The following is a 21691-nucleotide window of genomic DNA, read 5'->3' on the forward strand; positions in this document are numbered from 1 at the left end:
AAACTTATTTTAACTAAGTGATGCGCGGGAGTTGCTTTAGTAGCTAACGTGTACCGAGTACTTGCCATGGCGCTTCACGTCTATCCTCTTTAATCCTTACAATCTCAGCAGATCACCATTTCCTTGACTTACACAAGGAAACTAAGGCTTAAAAGATGAAACCACTTACCTACTAGATATGAAGCTAGTGTTTGGTACCTGGGCAGTCTAATTCTAGAGCCCAGCCTCTGAATCATTACTTTCTGATGCCCAAGAAAGTTTGAATCAATCTTTCTGTTGTTGGGTTTTCTGGTAAAAACTGGAAAACCTGCTAGACAAATTCCAAAAGAGCTCTGACATTTGAATCAATTTTAATCCAGCCAATTGCTTTCCCTTAAACTACCAAATACAAGACTATTTCACCTGGTTTTAATTCTTGGTAAATACATTTTTTAAAAGTTCTATGGCACTTCTGCCTCTGCTGAGGTGGTGCCAGAGCCAGTCATGAGTTGCTTCAAGTTTATCGGTAAGAGGAATGTTTTCCCAAGTCACTGGGTCTTTCTGATCAGTCCAGGGCGTTGCTCACCAAGGCCACAGGGCCCAGGACTTGCGCTCTCCGGCTTTGAAAGGGTTGAAAGGGCCACTCAGTGGAAGAGGGCATGGGAAGGTTTCTGGGTGCTGGTAATGTTCTGGTACTTCATCTAAATCCTGGATTCATGAGTATTTGTGAAAATTAACAAGCCGTACAGTTATGATTTTTGTGCTCTTTTCAAAAAAAGAGTTCTATGAATGGAACATGGTAGAAGCTGGAGAAACTGCCTACAGGAGCTATCTTGGGCTGTCTTGTCCTATATTGTCTTAAGAGTTGGCCAGGCCTGGTGGCTCATGCCTGTAATCCCAGCACTTTGGGAGGCCGAGGCAGGTGGATTGCTTGAGCAGGAGTTTGAGATCAGCCTGGACAACATAGAGAAACCCCATCTCTACAAAAAATACAAAAAGTAGCCAGGCATTGTGGCATGAGCCTGTGGTCCCAGCTACTTGGGAGGCTGAGATGGGAAACTTGTTTTAACCTGGGAGGTTGAGGCTGCAGTGAGCAGTGATGGCACCACTGCACTCCAGCCTAGTTGAGAGCCAGATCTTGTCAAAAAAATAAAAATAAAAACAACAACAAACATACTCTCAGCCACAAGGTTCTGTGGGAAAGTCAGGATAGGACCCTACAAGTAACGAAGGTCCAGCCCAGTCCTGGCCCCATCCTTCCCTCTGCAGTGCAGCGCTTAGAACAGCCTCCTAGGGGTGAGCCCTGACTCCTGAGCACTCTTTTCCTGCTCAGCTCCCTGTTCATAAACAAATTTTCTAATCTCTACCAGGCATGTTAAGCTAGATACTTTTAAGTGAGGTAGGGAAGGTGGACAGTGAATAGGGCTCCTTTAGGGGTTTCTTTGTCCCCTGCTGCTTTAAAATCTTCCGGAGAAAGTGTAGTCATGAGGGCATATAGTCCCAGGTGAATTTAGGAAACTGCTTTCCTTAGGTTGTTAAGCCAGGGTGCGAAGATGTGGTATTTCCTTGTTAAGACCTTTTAAATTTCAATACAATGTGAGGTAGCATGTCAATAATCGAAGAGGGTTGCTCAGAAGAGACCTAAACCAAGACAAAGTTAAATTTCAGGAAATACAATGTGTATGACGACATTTCTTTTTCCCACTTAGCTTTATGTAGGTTTCCATTTTGGAGTCTATCAAATTGTTCTGGCTTTTTTTCTTTTTATAGCTGTAGCAGGAATCGGAAAAACACGAATGGTATTAACAAGCAATTCATTAAGAATTAGGTTCCAGGCCGGGTGTGGTGGTTCACGCCCCTAATCCCAGCACTTTCGGAGGCTACGGTGGGCGGATTATGAGGTCAGGACCTCAAGACCAGCCTGGCCAATATGGTGAAACTCCATCTCTACTAAAAATACAAGTATCAGCCGGGTGATGGTGTGCGCCTGTAGTCCCAGCCACTCCAGAGGCTGAGGCAGAAGAATCACTTGAAGCTAGGAGGCAGAGGTTGCAGTGAGCCGAGATCGCGCAATCGCACTCCAGCCTGGGCGACAGTGCGAGACTTCGTCTCAAACAACAACAACAAAGAATTAGGTTTTTGGCCAGGCATAGTGGCTCATGCCTGTAATCCCAGCACTTTGGGAGGCCAAAGTAAAAAGACCACTTGAGGCCAGAAGTTCAAGACCAATCTGACCAATATGGCAAGAATCCATCTCTTAAAAAAAAAAAAAAAAAAGTAGGTTCTAGGTATCCTTTTGTATATTCTCAATTCTTAAAATTAATGAGTTAGGTAGTAGTATCCCTTGATACAGATTAAAGGCTCAAGGTTTAGGTAAGTTCACAAGGTGTGTAAATAATAAGGTAAACTTTAAATCCACATCTGAACTTAAATTGTTTACCTTTAGACAACACTGCCTCAAGTTCATGTGGAAACAGGCTAAAAGTTTTATCCTATGAAGTATGCAGTTATAGATCCTAAATACTAATCAAAGGATGGAATTAATCCCATCACAGGAATCAGTGGCTCCAGAACAGCACCCACGTGTTACAAGTGTATTTGTTTTCCTTGCATCAGAGTAAACCTGAATGGGCAATCAATCTTAAGTTACAACTGAGGTACAGAGGGGTATTTTATCTAGAGAAAAACACAAGACCAGGTTTATTTCATACAATGTTATTCACACATTTTTCATTTTCTAATTTATACATAATATACAAAGAAGTGAAGTTAACATTATTTCATATGAACCAATAAGAGCCAGGACTTAGACAAACTGGTCCAGAAACAATCCCTATCAAAAGGAGACACTCAAGAGTAAAGCCTAGGTAGTTTTGCCCAATTGTTTTATTCTGAAATGTGATTTTCAGATTTTACTAAAATTTCATGCCAACTTACTAAAAGGTAAAAATTGGGGTGGGCACCCAAAATGGCAGACTGTAAAATTTCTACAAGAACAGGTATTTTTGTAGAGCAGGCCTGAAAGTATTGGGAAGATTGGGTTGTCAGCACTAGGACAAATGGGAATACCAGAACCCCAAGAAGAGGGTTTAGTTTCTCAATGTAATATTCTCTACTTGTCATTTTCTAAAACTGCAGAGAGAATGCCTGTGCCAACAGAGGGCAAGGATGAAGGAAAACTAGGAATTCAACTGTACAAAGACAGGAAAACCATTACCCATCTCCAACATGACAGCTTTGATCCTGAAACCACGGGCTGATACTGAGAACAAAAGTTCGACACGGGCCAAAATACTCTGAGGTTGGTAAAGTAAGAAAAAGTGAGAGAGCGGCTTTGTGTGGGTTTAAAAAAAATGAAACAAACAAACACACACAAGGTGTTGCTGCAGTGACTGGGACATGCTGATGACCCAGTGTGACTATGAGAAGGAACGGTGACAAGTGTTTGGATTTAATGGTCTCACCAAGGAATGTTGGGTTAGAAAAGTAAAATAACTAAACACCAAACATGAAAAAGTATGCCTGGCATCCCCAAACTTTATGCCATTATTTTTAGGTTCATAATATGAACAACTAAGTGATAAAACCTTTAGATCCCCTTGCTTTTCTTCTGCAGATCTCTAGTAAAAAAAGATCTCTTCCATATTCAGCTGACAGATAGCATGTTCATTTTAGTTTTCAGCACTGAACATAAGTGGGTCAACATAAATGTTTATACAAAATACTGACTTCAACAAAATACAAAGCACTTTCTTTATCTTTCAGAAACTGAATATACACAGCAAGTTTTTTTCCAAAATATTTTCATAGGCAAAGGATTAAAAACGATTTTAATTATACACATATGGTCACAATTTTGCCTTAAAAAGATTGTTGGGAAATGTACATAAGGCCGCTTGTAAATGTACATCGTGTTACTGTTATGTCTTATGTCCAGAGGAAAAAATGTTATCATACAGATTTGCTCTTACTTGGGAGTAGGCTATTCAAAAATACAGTACTCTTCTGTACAAAGAAAAAAGTCACATCACATTTAATAAGATGAAAAAAGCATTGGCCTCCATGGTAACCAAATATCTCAGTCCAATACTTTCTATTATGCACAATACCCTGACTTCAATTGAAAGTGATCCAAATTCTAGCATGTCCATATTAACAGTCAACAACTATGTTATAAAACAAAATGATCTCACAATAATAAAAAGAAAGCTGGTTCATACTTCTGAAACCATATAAAGATAAAAAATTTTTAAAAAATCACTCTCGATTTGGAGAAATAAATTTACATTATACAACACTATATTGCCAGGTCAAAGAGGGCGGGGACGTAAATGTACACTAAAATGCAAATGTATCCCAAAGAGATAAAACAAATTCCATTTACAGCATGAAGGTTTACAAATGTACACCTGTACAACCAAGGAAAGCATCACTACTAAATTAGCAAGGCTTTTATAATAAACATTGAAACAAGATTTCCTTTCAAAGTGTAAACTTACATCTATTACTACACACACAATGCATATATTTATAGAAAGCAAAAAGAGCTATCTGAATATGTAATCATGCTTAAATGCTGAGCTATCAAATTCACTTTTCAGTGGCCCCTTTTCATCTCTATCTGGTTCCTACTTTCTGCCTCTATGAAAAAGCAAAATAAAGCTCAACACTTCCTCAACATGTCTGTAATTCTATAAGCAAAACAAAATACAAATTTCCACTCTTTCTCATTGCAAACCAAACTGAAAAGTTAATAAGTGACTTAACTTTTCATTTAGTGCACTTAATTGGAAGTGTCACCATGATTTTGTATTTAACTCTTACAACAATTACATATGTAAGTATATACAATATTTCTGTACATTGCCAGAGACATTTTAGGGCAGTAATTGTATTAAAACCACATCTACTGTAAATAATGTTAGGTTCTTTTCATCTCAAACCACTTTATTCTTGTCTGCTTGCTCGTTATTTGCATGATAGTTTGTGAATTATCAAAATACAACTTAACTCTTTTTAAAATATTAATAATATTTATGCAGTTGATTGTTAATCTGTTATAAAAGGTTTCACGCAAAGGAAAAAAATAAGGACTATAATTCTATATACATCTCTATAAACCTGTTGTGCTATGGGGTTGTAGACCTACCAGACTGTGAGCCAGTTTATTAAAAGAATACTGTACTTTTTCCTTTAAAAACTATTTTTGTGACTTTACAAGGTAAAAATTTACAAAATATGTGACAGCTTTTTATTTTTGATACAGTTACATCATATACAGGCATTCTGTGCTTTGCCAGCAATCCAATCTGATAGGTCTCCACTCAGGGCTGAATATAATTTATAATTCATCCCCCACCCCCCAAATATACACAAGAACCTTAAAAAATTTACAAATGGATGAATAAAGTCAATAAATAGTTTTGCTTTAAAAAAAAATTGAAGATTCATAGTTGAGTTGTGTTTTGATAATTCACACACAAAAAAATTTTCACATGGTTAAATTATCTTCTTTCTCTTGCTCCTGTAATTTACAGCATTCCATTTGGTGGTCCTCCAATAGGTCCTAGGTCTGGGCTATTCTTCAAATAATACTTTTCCAACTTGGCCAGTATATGCTTCCCGTATGTGTATTTGCGCAAAGTAGTAATGTGAGGTCGAATCTGAAAAACAAATAATCTGCTTTGAAAATCTAAGTCATTTTAGTTTCTGATTTCTTAAAAAAGCACCCCCAATTCTGGGTAATTTAGAGGAATAACTGCAATTTAAAAAAATTTAAATCCAAAGAATGCTACTTTTTGCAAAAGCAGTTGTGATCCGCTCAATCCCTCCAAACATCTGTTCTCGAAATTGTTCAATGAATAAAACACTACATCTAACTATGTCACGTGGAAACAGGCAGAGGCCCCAAACATAGCAAGTTACCCAGTAATTCCACATCCAGGAATTTATTCCACCAAAAAAATTACGAAAAGACTTTTGTACAAAGCACTACTTATAACAATTAAACAATTAGGGACGATCCAAATATAATAAATATGATACCAGTTAAATAACTAATGTAGCTGTTAAAAATAAGATTGCAATTTTTTACATTCATTAGTTTACAGCAGAAACACTGAATTAAAAGATAGGTAGACACTCAGAGGCCAGTACTTTGGGAGGGTAAGGTGGGAGGATCACCTGAGCCCAGGAGTTTGAGACCAGACTGGGCAACATAGCGAGACCCCATTTCTACAAAATATAAACAAAACTATAAGCATGCATGCCTGTCATCTCAGCTACTAAGGAGACTAAAGTGGGAGGATGGCTTGAGCCAGGAGGTTGAGGCTACAGTTAGCCGAGATCACACCACTGCACTCCAACCTGTGCAACAGACACCCTGTCTTGAAAGAAAAAGAAAGGAAAACTTACATCAAGTTGAATGAATTTTAAAAATCAGAAGGCCAAAACACTTTTATAGATGGAAGGAATCCTAAGATATCATTTTTCTCTCTATATGAGGAGAGGACCAAAGGGGTTATGTAATTTGTTCCACGTTTTGTAAATGAATACATCCAGATCAAGAGTATTCAAAATAAGTGTTTTTTTCAGTGTTCTTTCTTTTAGTTTCCTTTATAAGTTTTCCTGCTGCAATTACTAATTTCTTAAAGAATTATTAGATTCTAGGAGGAGGATACAGAGAGTAAACAGCTTAAAGGGAATTTTATGAGTTAGTACTACCTCCCCACAACATAAACACAAAATTCTACTTAGAAAAATGTATTAGGTTAAAATCAATGTTCAACCCATGTATTATGGTAAATTAAACGTAGTCCGCCATCTGCATGGCAACTATGTGGATTCAACCACTGATCAAAAATATTTTTTAAAATGACAAAGTTTGTATTAAACAGGTTTTTTACTTATCATTACAGTATGACTATTTACATAGCACTGACATTGTATTAGGTATCATAAGTAATCTTGAGATGAGTATATGGGAGGATATGTTTAGGTTATATGCAAATACTATACACCATTTTATATAAGGGACTTGAGCATCCGTGAATTTTGGCACAGGAGTGGGTGGGTCCTGCAACCAATCCCCCAGTTACTGAGGGGCAACTGTACAGTTAAATAAGATGAAGGCAAAAAGAACAATGTAAAACATAGGTAACAGATGAGAAATGAATATGATTCCATTTCTTTTGAATGACTGATTTATTTTTTGAGACAGGGTATTGCTCTGTTGCCCAGACTGGAGTGCACTGGCATGAACACAGCCCACTGTAGCCTCAACCTCTGGGACTCGGGCGATCCTCCCATCTCAGCTGCCTGAGTAGCTGGGACCACAGGCATGCATCGTCATACCCAGCTAATTTTTAAATTTTTTGTAGAGATGGGGGTCTATGTTGCCCAGACTGGTCTTGAACTCCTGGGCTCAAGTGGTCTCCCACCACAGCCTCCCAAGTGTAGCTGGGACTAAAGGGTTGCACCATGATGCTTGTCTGTTTTTTTTTTTTTTTTGTAGAGGCAGGGTCTTGCCACATTGCTCAGGCTGGTCTCGAACTCCTGGGCTCAAGTGATCTTGTCACCTCAGCCTCCCAGTCTGCTGGAATTACAGGCAAAAGCCACCGTGCCTGGCCGTGATAACCTTAAGAACAAAAATGGAAAGCATACCAATATATCTGCCAAAGGATATCCATCAGTTTTAATTTTTCCTCCAGTTATAACATACAGGAAGAAATGAAAGCCCAAGGAGGTTAAATGTGTAGCCTAAACACAAAGACAAACAATTATCTGAGTGTTATATGCTGCATTACCTTGTGCATGATTATCTTTCTCTGAGCAGGTTCAGCCATATCAATCATCTTTTGAACCACATAATTCGCATACTGGTCCTTCATCATGGTGTATAAGGCACTGTGAGGACCATCGTTCTGGCAGCAAACCTCGTCAATCAGTAAAGCTCTCTCAGCACGGGAGGCATGAGTAACGCACTTTTCTACTACATTGCTAAAAATTAAAGCAGATAAACAAAGCTTTGTTATTTTTTTCTTCACAGCAAAATTTCCTTGACTTTTGAAAGAATTTTCTCCAATGAACAATAAAACAGAAGTCAGGATGGGATTCTCTTGTCTTATGATTACTTTTATTTTATTTTATTTTATTTTATTTATTTATTTTTTTGAGACAGGGTCTTGTTCTGTCACCCGGACTGGAGTGCAGTGACGCTATCACTGCTCACTGCAGCCTTGACCTCCCTTGCTGAAGTGATTCTCCCACCTCAGCTTCCCTCATAGCTGAGACTACAGGCATGCGCCACCATGCCTGGATAATTTTTTGTAGAGAAAGGATCTCCCTCTATGTTGTCCAGGCTGATCTCGAATTCCTGGGCTCAACTGATCCTCCTGCCTTGATCTCCCAAAGTGCTGGCTGGGATTACACGTGGGAGACACTGTACCCAGCCAATTACTTTTATAACAGAAATTGGTATCATGGAACAACCTACATCATTTTGACATCCACAAGTTTGGTTACAGGTCTCTTAAAATTGTATTTCAAAAAAAGAAAACCAAATCATTAAAGCTGTGAGGCTTTCAAGAACATGTACTAAATAAATCTGCATTTCCAGTGTCGGGAAAAATTATTTTCCAAATACAGATTTCATAAATGAACATATGTGGGCAAAGCTAATTTGTTATGTAGATTTTAAAAAAATAAAAGCAATGTTCTGTAGGTGCATTTTAATGATACCAAAAAGAAAAAAAAAGACTATAGTTTAATGCTACATTCTACACGTATTTCTGTGATAACTAATAAAAGTCAATGAGTTGAAAGAATTGACCCCTGAAATTACAAAGTATTGCAATACCTGGCAAATTTGTGTTGACTCAGGGCTAAAACCTTTCCTCTGATTTCGGAAACAATTTTGCTCTTGTCTTCAGGTCGACCGTGTTCCAGTACATGCTGAATAACGTAATTGCCATACTGATCCTAAGACAGATATTTAAAAATTACTTTCCCTAAGTCATTCCTTAAGAATGATATTCTTTAAAGACATGTTAATCATTTCATCTAAAAATCCAGTAGTGTAGTTAGGAGAATACAACAGGCTTTTGTCTCACTCTTTCTATAGTGTGTTTAATAACAAATTGTATTTCTTTTAAAAATTAAAACAATTTCCAAAAATATATAAACATGTCAAATTATTAGGGAATTTATACCTGTACCAACTGCTCTGTATGTTGGTGGAGTTCTTCTAAGATAGGTAAGGTCTGTTCTGCAGTGCAATGCTCTAGGATGCGCTGAATTACTCTGCAGCCATAAGGATGAGTTGAAAGCACAAATACCTGAGGACAATTAGATGAATTAAAATTTGTATTCTCTGACATTTTTGAACAGTTCTATGAAGCAGACTGTTTTTTTTTTTGTTTTTTTTTTTTTTGACAACACCTAAAAGCAGTTTAAAATAGAAGGGTGATGAACTCACATTTAATATGACTACCACCATGTTAGCAAAGACTGGAGAGTGGGGACAGGGAGCACTCCATTTAGGAGCTGAAAATGTTTGATCAAAAGGAATCTAACCAGAACTTTACCTGAACCTGAGGTTATGTAACAATGGGAATGAATGGGTGAAAAGAGAAAGGGTAGTTCAGCATTAAGAAATATGAATTACTATGTATTAGTTACAAATTGCTATGCGTTTTCTGTCTTATTATACAGTCTTACGTCTTTCTCCAAACCTCCTTCCCTTCTCTGAGTAAACCTGAAAACATCGTTGCGTATAAATAAAAAATAATTCTAACAGTGATTACCTTTACTTCTTAAAGTAATGTGATTAAACTATTTCTGTTTTGCAGCTTCAGAAAAATGAAGCTATCTACTGACTATGAAAGAGGAAGAAATTAATGTACATTTACTGTTTCGTATCCTATTTTTGTATATAAGTGTTGGGTATTAACTAGTGACTTATGAAAAACATGTTGATACTCAAAATTCTAAAATAATGCCCTGCTAACAAATTATAGGCCAAAACTCAAACATACTTGTCCCTTGAAAGCATCAATGATGAACTGCAGTGACTGTGGCTGAACACATTCAATACATTTTTGTACAACATGGTTTCCATTCTGATCTTTCACACATTTGAGCACATGACCATCCAGCTCCTTTACCATTTCACTCTGCAAAAGACAGGATGTCATTTAAATTATTACCTCAAACGAGAAAATACTAGCATATTTTACCTCAGTATTAAAAATTAAAAATATTAAAAATCTCAGTATATGTATCTCAGTATTAAAAATACTGAGATAGGAACAAAAATATATTCAAAAATATTATTTCCTGTTTGTCAAGGGTTTAAATTTTTTTCTCTTGTAGTATAATTAGCAGAAACCATTGAAAAGTGAAAATTACTAAAACATACTGCAGGATTATAAATGGAAATGATGTATGTTGAAACAACGTAGTGATGCCGAACTTGCTGTATTTAAACTGTCTTCACCGTGTAAATCATCCGCTAATATTTATTGGGCGGTAACTAACATGACTAATTCAGAATTCTACACTTTTGCCTTACTTAGTACCACCTCCACCACCAAAGGAATTATTTTTAATGGCTGAGTGAGTTTATCAAGTACATAGAAAAGGCTAAGAAGTTGATGACTACTTATGGGCTATGTGATTTTTACATATTAACTCAATAATTCCCTAAGGGAAGAATTAATGTCAGATATCTTTGTTCTTTTATAAAATGCTCTTATAATAAAGTGCTTATAGCCAGGTGCGATGGCTCACACCTGTAATCCCAGCACTTTGAGAGCCTGAGGCTGGTGGATCACCTGAGCTCAGGAGTTTGAGACCAGCCCTGGCGACATGGCTCCGGTTACTACCAAAAATACAAAAAACTAGCCAGACGTGGTGGCGCATGTCTGTAATCCCAGCTACTTGGGAGGCTGAGGCAGGAGAATCACTTGAACCTGGGAGGCGGAGGTTGCAGCGAGCCAAGATTGCGCCACTGCACTCCAGCCTGGGCGACACAGCAAGACTCCGTCTCAAAAAAAAAAAAAAAAAAAAAAAAGGAATCCAAACAATACTGTTATTCATTAACTGTTTCAACAAAGACTTACTGCTAATGCTTTTATTTTTAAATATCAAAGACATTTAAAAAATATCTATACCAGTTAGAAACTTGTCACAGAAGTTTCTAAGCTTTTAAATAATTCAATGTGTTTATATTTCTCCATTGTGACATATCTTAAAATTACTGTAAAACACAGAATTTCCTCTGGAGGAATAATAGTATTTTCTCACAGATTTTAATGCAGTGATGAATATATACACATATATAGCCATCCATCCGTATATTAGTATTTATTGAAATTTTCTTTTATTGTATGAGTCAAAGACAATCTCTTTCCAAACTTAAATTACCATTACCTTTTAAGAAATAATTATTTCCTTCAGTCTTATGCTTTCACTGTAATATATAAAGTAGTCATGTAGTCAGAAAACAGTATTGACTTGGGGCCATTAATTTCTTATTAAAAGTCTGTTTAATCTTATATACAATAACCCCACTAATTAGTGTTGCTTCACAGTGTATTTTAAAAATCTGGTGGATCAGCATTTTTAAATTCATCCCCCTACTCTCAATATTCTTGTCTATTTCAAATGATTTTAAGCATTATTTTGATCAATAATTCCTTTATTAATATGAGATATTTAGACTTTCCATCCAATAACAGAATATTTCTCATTTAATTTATGTGTTCTTGTTTTTCTAAAAAAATTATAAATTTTTAAAGAGAATTCTTAAGTTACTTTTCTGCTGGGCTATATATTTAAAAAAACATTTTCATATATGTAAATAAAACTGACATATAGTAATGCTATTGGTTCCAAAAATTTTCTTCTTATAATAGAAACATTAGACACCGTCAAAATAAACACTGGAAAATAGTAACATGCATTCTCACACTGCAGAAAATCAAGTAAGCAAGTAGTAATAAAAACACTCATCATTTAACATTCTGCTTGCCACACAGGTGCTAAAATATCTTCATTTAGAAATTATCTACTTTGTGACTTCTAATTAGTAGCCTGCTATTTAGGACACAGTAACAACATTTTAGTCTAGTTGTGGAAATATTTAAGTCTTTTCACTTCAAGATTATTGTAAGATTAAAAACGTAATAATTTAAAAACTGAATAAAATAATACAAAAATTTTGTCTTAACTTACAATTACCTGCTGGTCAGAAGAAATAGATTCTAATGCTTTCTGAATAACGCGGCAGCCATACATCTGCAAGGCTAAGGGTAGAACATGACCACGAATACGAGTAGCCAGGGCTAATTTTTGATCCAGACTCCCAAACTGACAGAAAAGATATAACATTAATAACAAGTGACCTTAATATTGCTTTGTTGAACTTGAGTAAGGCAGTGTTTGCAGTCTATTCATTCTATCAGTAATTATGTAGGGCAGGGGCTTTAAGGTAGAAGCTAATTAAGACAGACTGGGAGATGTTTGCAATAATAATTTTATTAGTTCTTTGGGTTAAGTCTTACTAACATTTCCTTGTTACTAATATGTTAACTACCTTTTAAAGAAACTCTTTTAAAGTGAACATCTTTACAAAACCCTTCATCTTTAATATATAACTTTCTTAGCCATACGTTGACCACCAAAACTCTCACCCAGATAATCATCAAACTACATTCTGATATGATTGTTAAAGTCATTAAGCTACAACACAGATGCTTATGAATTTAAAAATTGGCTAAACTGTAAAACAACACACATCTATAAATCCAAAGACTATAGTGTTATTCATTAACTACTTCACCAAAGATTGACTACCAATGCTTTATATTTTCAAATATGAATCAGGATTAACAGCAAATTTTCATTTAAAGTGGTTCATGTTAAAATTTTTTTTGTGACAAACTTGTCATTTGAACCATTTTTAGCTAGGTGATTGAGTAGCATTAATTATATTCACACTGTTGTGCAACCACCATCACTATTTGTTTCCAAATCTTTTCTGTGGCCTCAAACACAAATGCTGTATCCATTAAACGATAACTTTCTAAACCCTTCTTCCTCTAGGCCCCGTAAGCCCTCATCTACTTTATGCCACTATTAGTTATTCTAGACATTTCAAACTGGTAGATCACTATCAATGTTTGTCCTTTTGTGTGTGGCTTATTTCACTTAAGTTAGTATTTTCAAGGTCCATCCATGTTGTAGTATGTATCAGAACGTCATTCCTTTTTATGGCTGAATAATACTCTATAATGTACACATATACCACTTGTATTTATTCATCTGTTGACGGACACTTGGGCTGTTTCCGCCTTTTGGCTATTGTGAATAATGATGCAATGTATACTGGTGTTCAAGTTTCTGCTTTCAATTCATTTGCTTTCAACTGTACCCCTAGGAGTACAATTGCTGGATTGTGTGGTGATTCAATATTTAATTTTGAGAAACTGCCAAACTGTTTTCCATAGCAGCTACACCATTTTACATTTCCACCAGCAATTTATGAGGGCTCTAATTTCTCCATATCCTCATCCACATTTGTTATTTTCTGATTTTATGTTTTTCAATTACAGCCATCTTAGTAGGTATAAAATGGTATCTCATTGTGAGATTGATCTGCATTTCCCTGATTAGTAAGGATGATGAGCATCTTTTCATGGCCTATTTGGCCTTTTGTATTATTTTACATAGAGAAATGTCTATGCAAGTCCTTTGTCCATTTGTCATTTGGGTTGTCTTTTTGTTGTTGACTTTTTAGGAGTTCATTATAATATATCCTGGATAAAATGTTTACCACATATATAATTTGTAAATATCTTATCCCTGACTTATCTTTTTTTATATGAAAATGACTTTACCCAACTTTCAGAGCTTTTCTTAGCATCAAGTGTACAACAGCTGGATGGGTGGATATACAAATATGCATGAATCCTTACCTCAAAAAACTTCTGTATAACATAGTTGCCAAAAACATCAGTCATTAATTGATAGGCTGCTTGTAGAATTTCATTAAATACCATCTGTCGCTCAGCTGGAGTAGCTCTCTCTAGCTTTTGCTGTATGAATCTACATAGGGAACATTTTTAATATGACTATGTTTTTTAATACACTTGAGTATTACACCCTACCCTTCCACATATATGCACTGCAAGTTATTTCCAGAAATATTAACATACTTTATATAGTAGACCGCTAATTTACAGCAAAAAGGACAAAAGTTATATAGCATTTCTTTATAATACCTTATCTAGAGTGACAAAAAACTGGATATACAGATGTTTAATCTTTCTTAGGTTGGTTTGGTTACATTATAATCAATAAGAAAATTATGTAAATTTTGCTGCTTATTCATTTATTTTTCATAATATACAATGTATTACTAAACATCTAACTTTTAGAACATAATAAAGGAAACCCTTAGAAGTAAAATTCATCCAACATGAATGAATTCCTAACCAGGATAGCCATTCTGGGTGACACAAGGCTCATTTGTTACTCTGAAGGAACTGCCAACTACAGTCACATATTGCTTAACCACATTTCAATTGACAATGAGCCACATATACAATGGTGGTCCCATAAGATTATAATGGAGATAAATTCCTATTGGGTAGGAACTGTCATAACATCATAGTGCAATACGTCACTCGGGTGTTCATGATGACATAAACCTACTGCACTGTCAGTTTATAAAAGCATAGTATGGCCGGGTGCAGCGGCTCACACATGTAATCTCAGCACTCTGGGAGGCTGAGGTGGGTGGATCACTTGAGGTCAGAAGTTCGAGACCAGTCTGGCCAACATGGTGAAACCCCGTCTCTACCAAAAATATAAAAATTAGTTGGGCACGGTGGCAGACGCCTGTAAGCCCAGCTACTCAGGAGGCTAAGGCAGGAGAATCACTTGAACCCAGGAGGCAGAGGTTGCAGTGAGCCGAGATCATGCCATTGCACTCCAGCCTAAGCGACAGAGTGAGACTCTGTCTCCAAAAAAAAAAAAAAAAAAAAAAGTATAGTACATATAATTGTGTATGGTGCATATCTGATAATAAACAACTGAGTTACTGGTTTGTGTATTTAGTATACTTTTTATTGTTAGAGTGTATTCCACTTGTTTAAAAAAAAAAAAAAAAAAGGTAAAACACCCTCAGGTAGATTTCAGAAGGTATTCCAGAAAAAGGCACTGTTATCATAGGAGAGGACAGCTCCATAGGTGTTGCTGCTAAAGATCTCCTAGTGGAAGAAGACATGGAGTTAGAAGAGAGTGATACTGATGATCTTTACACTTTATAGGCTAATGTGTGCATTTGTGTCTTAGTTCTTAACAGAAAGTTTAAAAAATCTGTAAACAGACAAAGTCTCATAGAATAAGCATATAAAGGAAGTATTTTTGTACAGCTGTACAAATGTGTTTCTGTTCTAAGCTAAGTATTACTACAAGAGACAGTAAGTTAAAAAAAATTAAAAAGCTCAAATGTTATAGTAAACTCAGCCTGGGCAACATAGTGAGACCCTGAATCTACAAAAATATTTTAAGTAATTAGCCAGGTGTGATGGTGCGTGCCTGTAGTTCCAGCTAGTCGGGAGGCTTAGCTGGGAGGATTGCTTGAGCCCAGGAGGTTGAGGTTGCAGTGAGTGATGATCGTGCTACTGTATTCCAGCCTGGGTAACAGAGTAAGACACTGTCTCAAAGGGGGGAGAAGTTACATTAAGGTTAATTTTAAAAAGTTTTAAATAAATTCAGCGTAGTTGAAGTGTACAGTGTTTACAAAGTCTAGAGGAGTGTACAGTAATGTCCTATGCCTTCGCATATACTCACAACTCACTCACTCACCCCGAGCAACTTCCAGTCCTGCAAGTTCCATTCACGGTAAGTCCCCTACACAGGCATATGATTTTTTAATCTTTTATACTATAGTTTTACTGTATCTTTTCTATTGTTTATTATGCATAGGTATACAAATACCATTGTTACAAATGCCTACAGTATTCGGTACAGTGACATGCTGTACAGATTTGCAGCCTAGGCGCAATATACAGAGTAGGTGTGTAGTAGGCTATGCCATCTAGGTTTGTACAGGTACACTCTTTAATGTTCACACAACAACGTATTTTCTAGAATGTATCCCCATCATTAAGTGATGCATGACTATATAGGGAGACAAAATTTGTTCACCATCTAATCTAAAATGACTTAAAAACTTGAGGTTTACCTTAAAGCTATAAAGAGAGAAAATATCTTAAACTTATTAAATGTGTTACAATTCTATTTTCCTTTCTAAGCTATCTTGACTATGTTAATTCAGATGTATCTCTCATGTATTACATTTGTTTTAATGTAAAAAGGCACCAAATTTTCCTGTAACAAATGTGAAATGTTTCAATCTAAACCAAGTCACACTGAATACCAACCTATAATGCAACACAAAGGCATTTAACATTGTTTGCTTTATTTTTTAAACACACCATGAGGGTCACTTAAGCCCACAAATGTAATACAGAGCTGATGTAATCAAAATAACCCAATGGGGGGGGGGGGCCTGCTATATTCTCATCATAACAATATTCTCACTGTAAAAAACTGGAAAACTATAAAAAATTAAAACCTGTATTTTTACAATTTATCCTAACATGAAAGAAAAAATATATAATCTGTATCGAATTTTAGCTCTTAAAACCTTCCAACTTTAATGCAGACTAAAGTTCAGAAAAATTTAAGCTTTTAAAAGGCAGCAATTTCCAAAGCAAAAATGAAGTGAAAATGTCATAATCACCTACCTAGAACCATGCTGGTCTTGAGAAAACTCAACTATATGTCCAATCAAGTCTCTAAGTTGAAGGTTTGGGAAGCGGTTGTTTCTGAAATCTTCCAATAATCTACTGCGGCCAGAAGGCATAATATCAGACCTATTATACCGAAGCCGGGAAGGAGGAAAGAGCTGGCTGCTGGAGCTAAATAGACTGGAAGTGCTTGAAGCACTTCGATATTTTGCTTCTGCTCCAGGTGCTGCAGAGATATATCGACCACTACCATTTGTCAGTCCTCCTACAACAAAGCAGCTATGGTCAGCAAGTATTTTTGACAAAGTTATTCCTCAAATAAAATTTACTTTAGCTACAAATTCAGTCAATAAAGAAATATTTCCCCCCATTAATTCCTACTTGTTATGACAGAAAATTAAAATTGGGAGGGGAAAATCTCACCCATATACCTCATGTATGTGGCTATATGATAGACTAGAAAACATGAGAAAAATAAGTGTGTATTTATTCTTCAGCAGCTTAGTTTAAAACTTAATTATATGATCTAGTGTCATATGCACTCTTATCAATGCCAGAACACTGAAACTACCAACAAAATTTTCAGTTACATTAACAAGCAAGTTTAAATTGCTAGCAAACTTACATTTTAAGCCACTGAAATAGACTGAAATTCATTCGCATTATTAACACAGTAACATTGAGTGTTAAATCCGTAGTTTTTGCATTCAGTCATATATACTTCTATGTAAAGATAAATCAATTCTTAAACCACTGATGGTAGGAACTTTAAAAAGCCACAATATTAAGTAATAAATCTAAATTATACACTATTTTAAGCTTTTAAAATTTTTATTTAAAATATCTGACATAAGGTCGGGCGTGGTGGCTCATGCCTGTAATCCCAGCACTTTGGAAGGTCGAGGAGGGCGGATCACGAGGTCAGGAGTTCGAGACCAGCCTGGCCAATGTGGTGAAGCCCTGTCTCTACTAAAAATACAAAAATTAGCCAGGTGTGGTGGCAGGCACCTGTAATCCCAGCTACTTGGGAGGCTGAGGCAGGAGAATCGCTTGGGGAGGCGGAGGTTGCAGTGAACCAAGATCACACTACTGCACTCTAGCCTGGATGACACAGCAACACTCTGTCTCAACAACAAAAAAAACAAAACAAAACAACAACAAAAAAAATATATATATATATATGACATAAATCCACTATTTCACAAACAATAGTATTAATAAACAGCAGTTATTATTCCTACAGCCTTATCATTTACAACAAATAAAAAACATCTTTAACTTACATTCCATTCCAAGAAAGAAAATCAAAGAGCAGTCAATAGAAATAAAAATAAATACATGCAGGAAATTTTTTAAATTACAATTAACAGTTTAAAAGTACTTGACAGTGTCCTTTTAAAAAAGAAAAATGTATAGATAGTTGTAAAATACACATTAGTAGAGTTCAGAAAAACAAAATCCACTACCAGCATCATGCCATTATTATATGCAAACTCTACGCATAGTAGTAGTATATATACAATCCAGGCCACAGGGTAGAGATGGTCCCAAGGATACACTGTCAGTGCAAAGCTATACGGAGGTATTAAAGGTCGAAAAGAACTATAAGGACAGAGACCAGTAAAACAGTCAAATCCTGGAGGGTAAATTGGGTTAGAACATTTCTCTTTCACTTTCTGTCCCTACTGTCCTAGCTTTACTTTTTTTCATTGAACTTCCTATTACATAGCATATCATGCATTATTTATTTGAATCCCCAGCCCCATCTCCAATCCAAGAGCCGTAAAATTAAATTAATCTACATGCTAGCTACTTGGTGCCTAGAACAACGTCTAGACCAGCCTGACCAACACGGTGAAACCCCCACTCTACTAAAAATACAAAAAAAAATTAGCTGGGCACGGTGGCGTGCACCTGTAATCCCAGCTACTCAGGAGGCTGAGGCAGTAGAATCGCTTGAACCCAGGATACGGAGGTTGCAGTGAGCACAGATTGCACCACCGCAGTCCAGCCTGGGCGCCAGAGTGAAACCGTCTCAAAAAAAAAAAAAAAAAAAAAGCGTGTAATTGAACAAGCTATCTTACACACCAAAATCACTAAGATCAAATTCTTGTTTGGTCGAGTTATACATAACTATCTTAGCACCCATGCATGATATTCAAAACGTTCAAGAGTTCAGTGTTTCAATACTGTCTCACTACTGCCAGCCTTTCCACTTCCATTATTTGTTTACATATTTCTAACTGTTCATAACAATAACTGATCACTAGCCCATCTGATTCTTTATAATTGGGTCCTTATCACCATCCTGCACAGCCACTGGGTTTTCTCTAGCATCCTTGCCCTTTTTGAAGGGCAGGGGTGCTTTGCTTATCATTTCAATCTGGTTACAAATTTTTTTCTTAATCAGCTGACTTTAAGATTCACCAATCCATTTTTATACACATCGACTGTATTTTTCCTTTCAAAGTCCATTTTGATGATGTCACTTTATGATAAAACCCCACAACATCCTGGTAAGAGTACATGCTCTAAGATCTTCAACCTAGTTTTCAAGTCATTACTCCAAACCTATTTTTCACACAAATTTCTTAGTAGCACCCTAACTGTTCATACCCCCCACCCCACTTACTTGTTACTATTTCTTATCATTACCTCAAACATACCCTTAATGCATTAAAGATTTTTGATACCAAATTCAAAACACATACTCACCCCAGGAAATGAAGAAGCCGGTTTTATTTGGTACCTCCCAAATATCCTGCCAGTAAGCACCAGGAATTTCTCCCATATCTAAGTACTCTTTTATTTATATTCTATCAGCTCCTAACAACAGAACTCCTGTGCACATGGTATACAATATCTGTCTAATAATATTACACTGCCTTGAATTTTAAAAAAACCGTAGACATTCAGTTCTAGAAGACTAAGTGTTCTTGTCATATATGAAATTCACAAATTTGGCCAGGTGCGGTGGCTCACGCCTATAATCCCAGCATTTCTGGGAGGCTGAGGCAGGCATATAGCTTGAGGTCAAGAGTTTGAGACCAGCCTGGGCAACATGGCAAAACCCCATCTCTATAAAAAATACAAAAATTAGCCAGGAGTGGTGGTGTGTGCCTGTAGTCCCAGCTACTTGGGGAGGGTGAGGTTGCAAGGATCGCTTGAGCCTGGGAGGCAGAGGTTGCAGTGAGATGAGATTGTGCCACTGCACTCCAGCCTGGACAAGGGCAAGACCATGTCTCAAAAACGAAACAAAACAAAACAAAACAACAACAACCCCCCCACAAAAAAAAAAAAAAAAAATTCTCCAGAAACTAATTCACTGAAAGGATGAACTATCACAAATCAATTTCACCCAGGGAAGCATACCTTTTCTCTTACAAGTAAGTGTGTAAAACCCGATTTTTAACATACATTAGACATTTAAAATTTTGTTGTCTAAATATTGAAAGCAGGTCATCTGAAGTATCTGGAGATTGAGAGACATTCTATAAAACAGGCCTATACCCTTTAAAAATGTCAAGGTCATAAAAAACAGAAACAGTTCAAGATTAAAGAAAAGAGCAGTGATGAAAGTAATCTGTGATCCTCAATTTGACAATGGTCCCCCAAATCAATCTTTCTCTTTCTTATAAAGGTAATCAGTGTGATAAGTAGCAAAGTTTGAATAAAGTTGGCTGCTTTGATGAGTGGTTTATCTGTGTTAATTTCCTGACTTCAGTTAATTGTCGTTATAGGAAAACATATACTTATTGTCAAGAAACATACACTAATGTTACTTTTGAGTAAGGGACATCATGCCTCCAACTTCCTTTTTTTTTTTTTTTTTTTTTTTTGAGACAGGGTCTCACTGTTGCCCAGGCTGGAGTGCAGTGACGCAATCTTGGCTCACTGCAATCTCCCCTTCCTGGGTTCAAGCGATTCTCCTGCCTCAGCCTCCTGAGTAACTGGGATTACAGGTGCGTACCACCATGCCCGGCTAAGTTTTGTATTTTTTTTAGTAGAGATGGCGTTTCACCATGTTGGCTAGGCTGCTCTCAAACTCCTGACCTCAAGTGATCCGCCCGCCTCGGCCTCCAAAAGTGCTGAGATTACAGAGGTGAGCCACCACGCTGGCCCACTTGCAACTTCCTTTCAAAAGTAAACCCACATAGTGTTGTGGATGAGGGGAGGGAGAGAGAATCATACAGCCAATGTGATAAAGCGGTAACATCTGGAAAACATGGCTGAAGGGTATAGTTTTGCAATTTTCCCATTAGTCTCAAATTATCCCAGAATTGATTAAAAATAAACACATAAACAGATCATCCATATTCATACTTCTGCTGCTGGTAGTCTAAAAGCAGCTATGTTCTGCTCCAAAAGTATTAAAGAGATAAGGTCTTTTCATTTTGTCATTCAGTCCCCACTACCATTCATGACTGTTTAATCACTATCTGCCTAAGAGTGTATACAGGACATGTAGATCAGTACTATAATTTCACAGATGAGGTCACTATGGTCCAATGGTCCAAAAGGTATGGGACATGCAGCTAGTCAGCCAAGACCCTTAGGCCAGAGCTTATCGCATATGACAGTGTGCCAATCTTCTGTGCTATTTACATCTTTCATGTTCATTCATGAGAACTTTAATTGGTTCCAGGACCCACACAAGATACCAAAAATCTGTGGAAGCTGAACTCCAGTAGTTTGGCCCTATGTAACCTATGGATATGAAAGGCAAGACCTCCGTATCTACAAGTTCCACCTTTATCCAAAGATGCAAAATCTGTGGAGATAAGTAAGGCAGGTCCTCCACAGGGCAGGGGGTGTTGGGGGAGACTGTAAGTGAAACCACCACAAAATAAATAAATCTGTCTAGCCTTCATTTTTCATTATTTTCTACCCTC

The 21691-nt window shown here is 36.6% G+C and overlaps 1 protein-coding gene and 1 non-coding gene across 17 annotated transcripts in view; both read right to left on the reverse strand.

Annotated features, from left to right (window-relative positions):
* Positions 1 to 279: 279 nt before the first annotated feature.
* Positions 280 to 341, reverse strand: LOC116481311 (U7 small nuclear RNA). Its single transcript, XR_004251481.1, has one exon. It is a non-coding gene; the product is annotated as a U7 small nuclear RNA (small nuclear RNA).
* Positions 342 to 2632: 2291 nt separating this feature from the next.
* Positions 2633 to 21691, reverse strand: part of PUM2 (pumilio RNA binding family member 2) — a 103759-nt gene continuing 84700 nt past the window's right edge. For 8 of the 16 annotated variants that reach the window (XM_058427017.1, XM_032172330.2, XM_032172323.2 and 5 more), the window contains 8 exons: positions 16797 to 17064; positions 13956 to 14085; positions 12214 to 12348; positions 10014 to 10151; positions 9189 to 9314; positions 8837 to 8958; positions 7785 to 7977; positions 4130 to 5642 (listed from right to left, as the gene is read on the reverse strand). In XM_058427017.1, the coding sequence (XP_058283000.1) occupies positions 5511 to 5642; positions 7785 to 7977; positions 8837 to 8958; positions 9189 to 9314; positions 10014 to 10151; positions 12214 to 12348; positions 13956 to 14085; positions 16797 to 17064 (1244 nt within the window). In that variant the 3' untranslated portion in view covers positions 4130 to 5510. Of the gene's footprint in view, positions 5643 to 7784; positions 7978 to 8836; positions 8959 to 9188; positions 9315 to 10013; positions 10152 to 12213; positions 12349 to 13955; positions 14086 to 16796; positions 17065 to 21691 lie in introns of all 16 variants that reach the window. The other 8 variants (XM_058427021.1, XM_058427018.1, XM_032172333.2 and 5 more) reach the window with 3 other exon arrangements.

This window comes from Hylobates moloch, unplaced genomic scaffold, assembly GCF_009828535.3.
Source record: "Hylobates moloch isolate HMO894 unplaced genomic scaffold, HMol_V3 SCAFFOLD_13, whole genome shotgun sequence".
NCBI classification, from domain to species: domain Eukaryota; kingdom Metazoa; phylum Chordata; class Mammalia; order Primates; family Hylobatidae; genus Hylobates; species Hylobates moloch.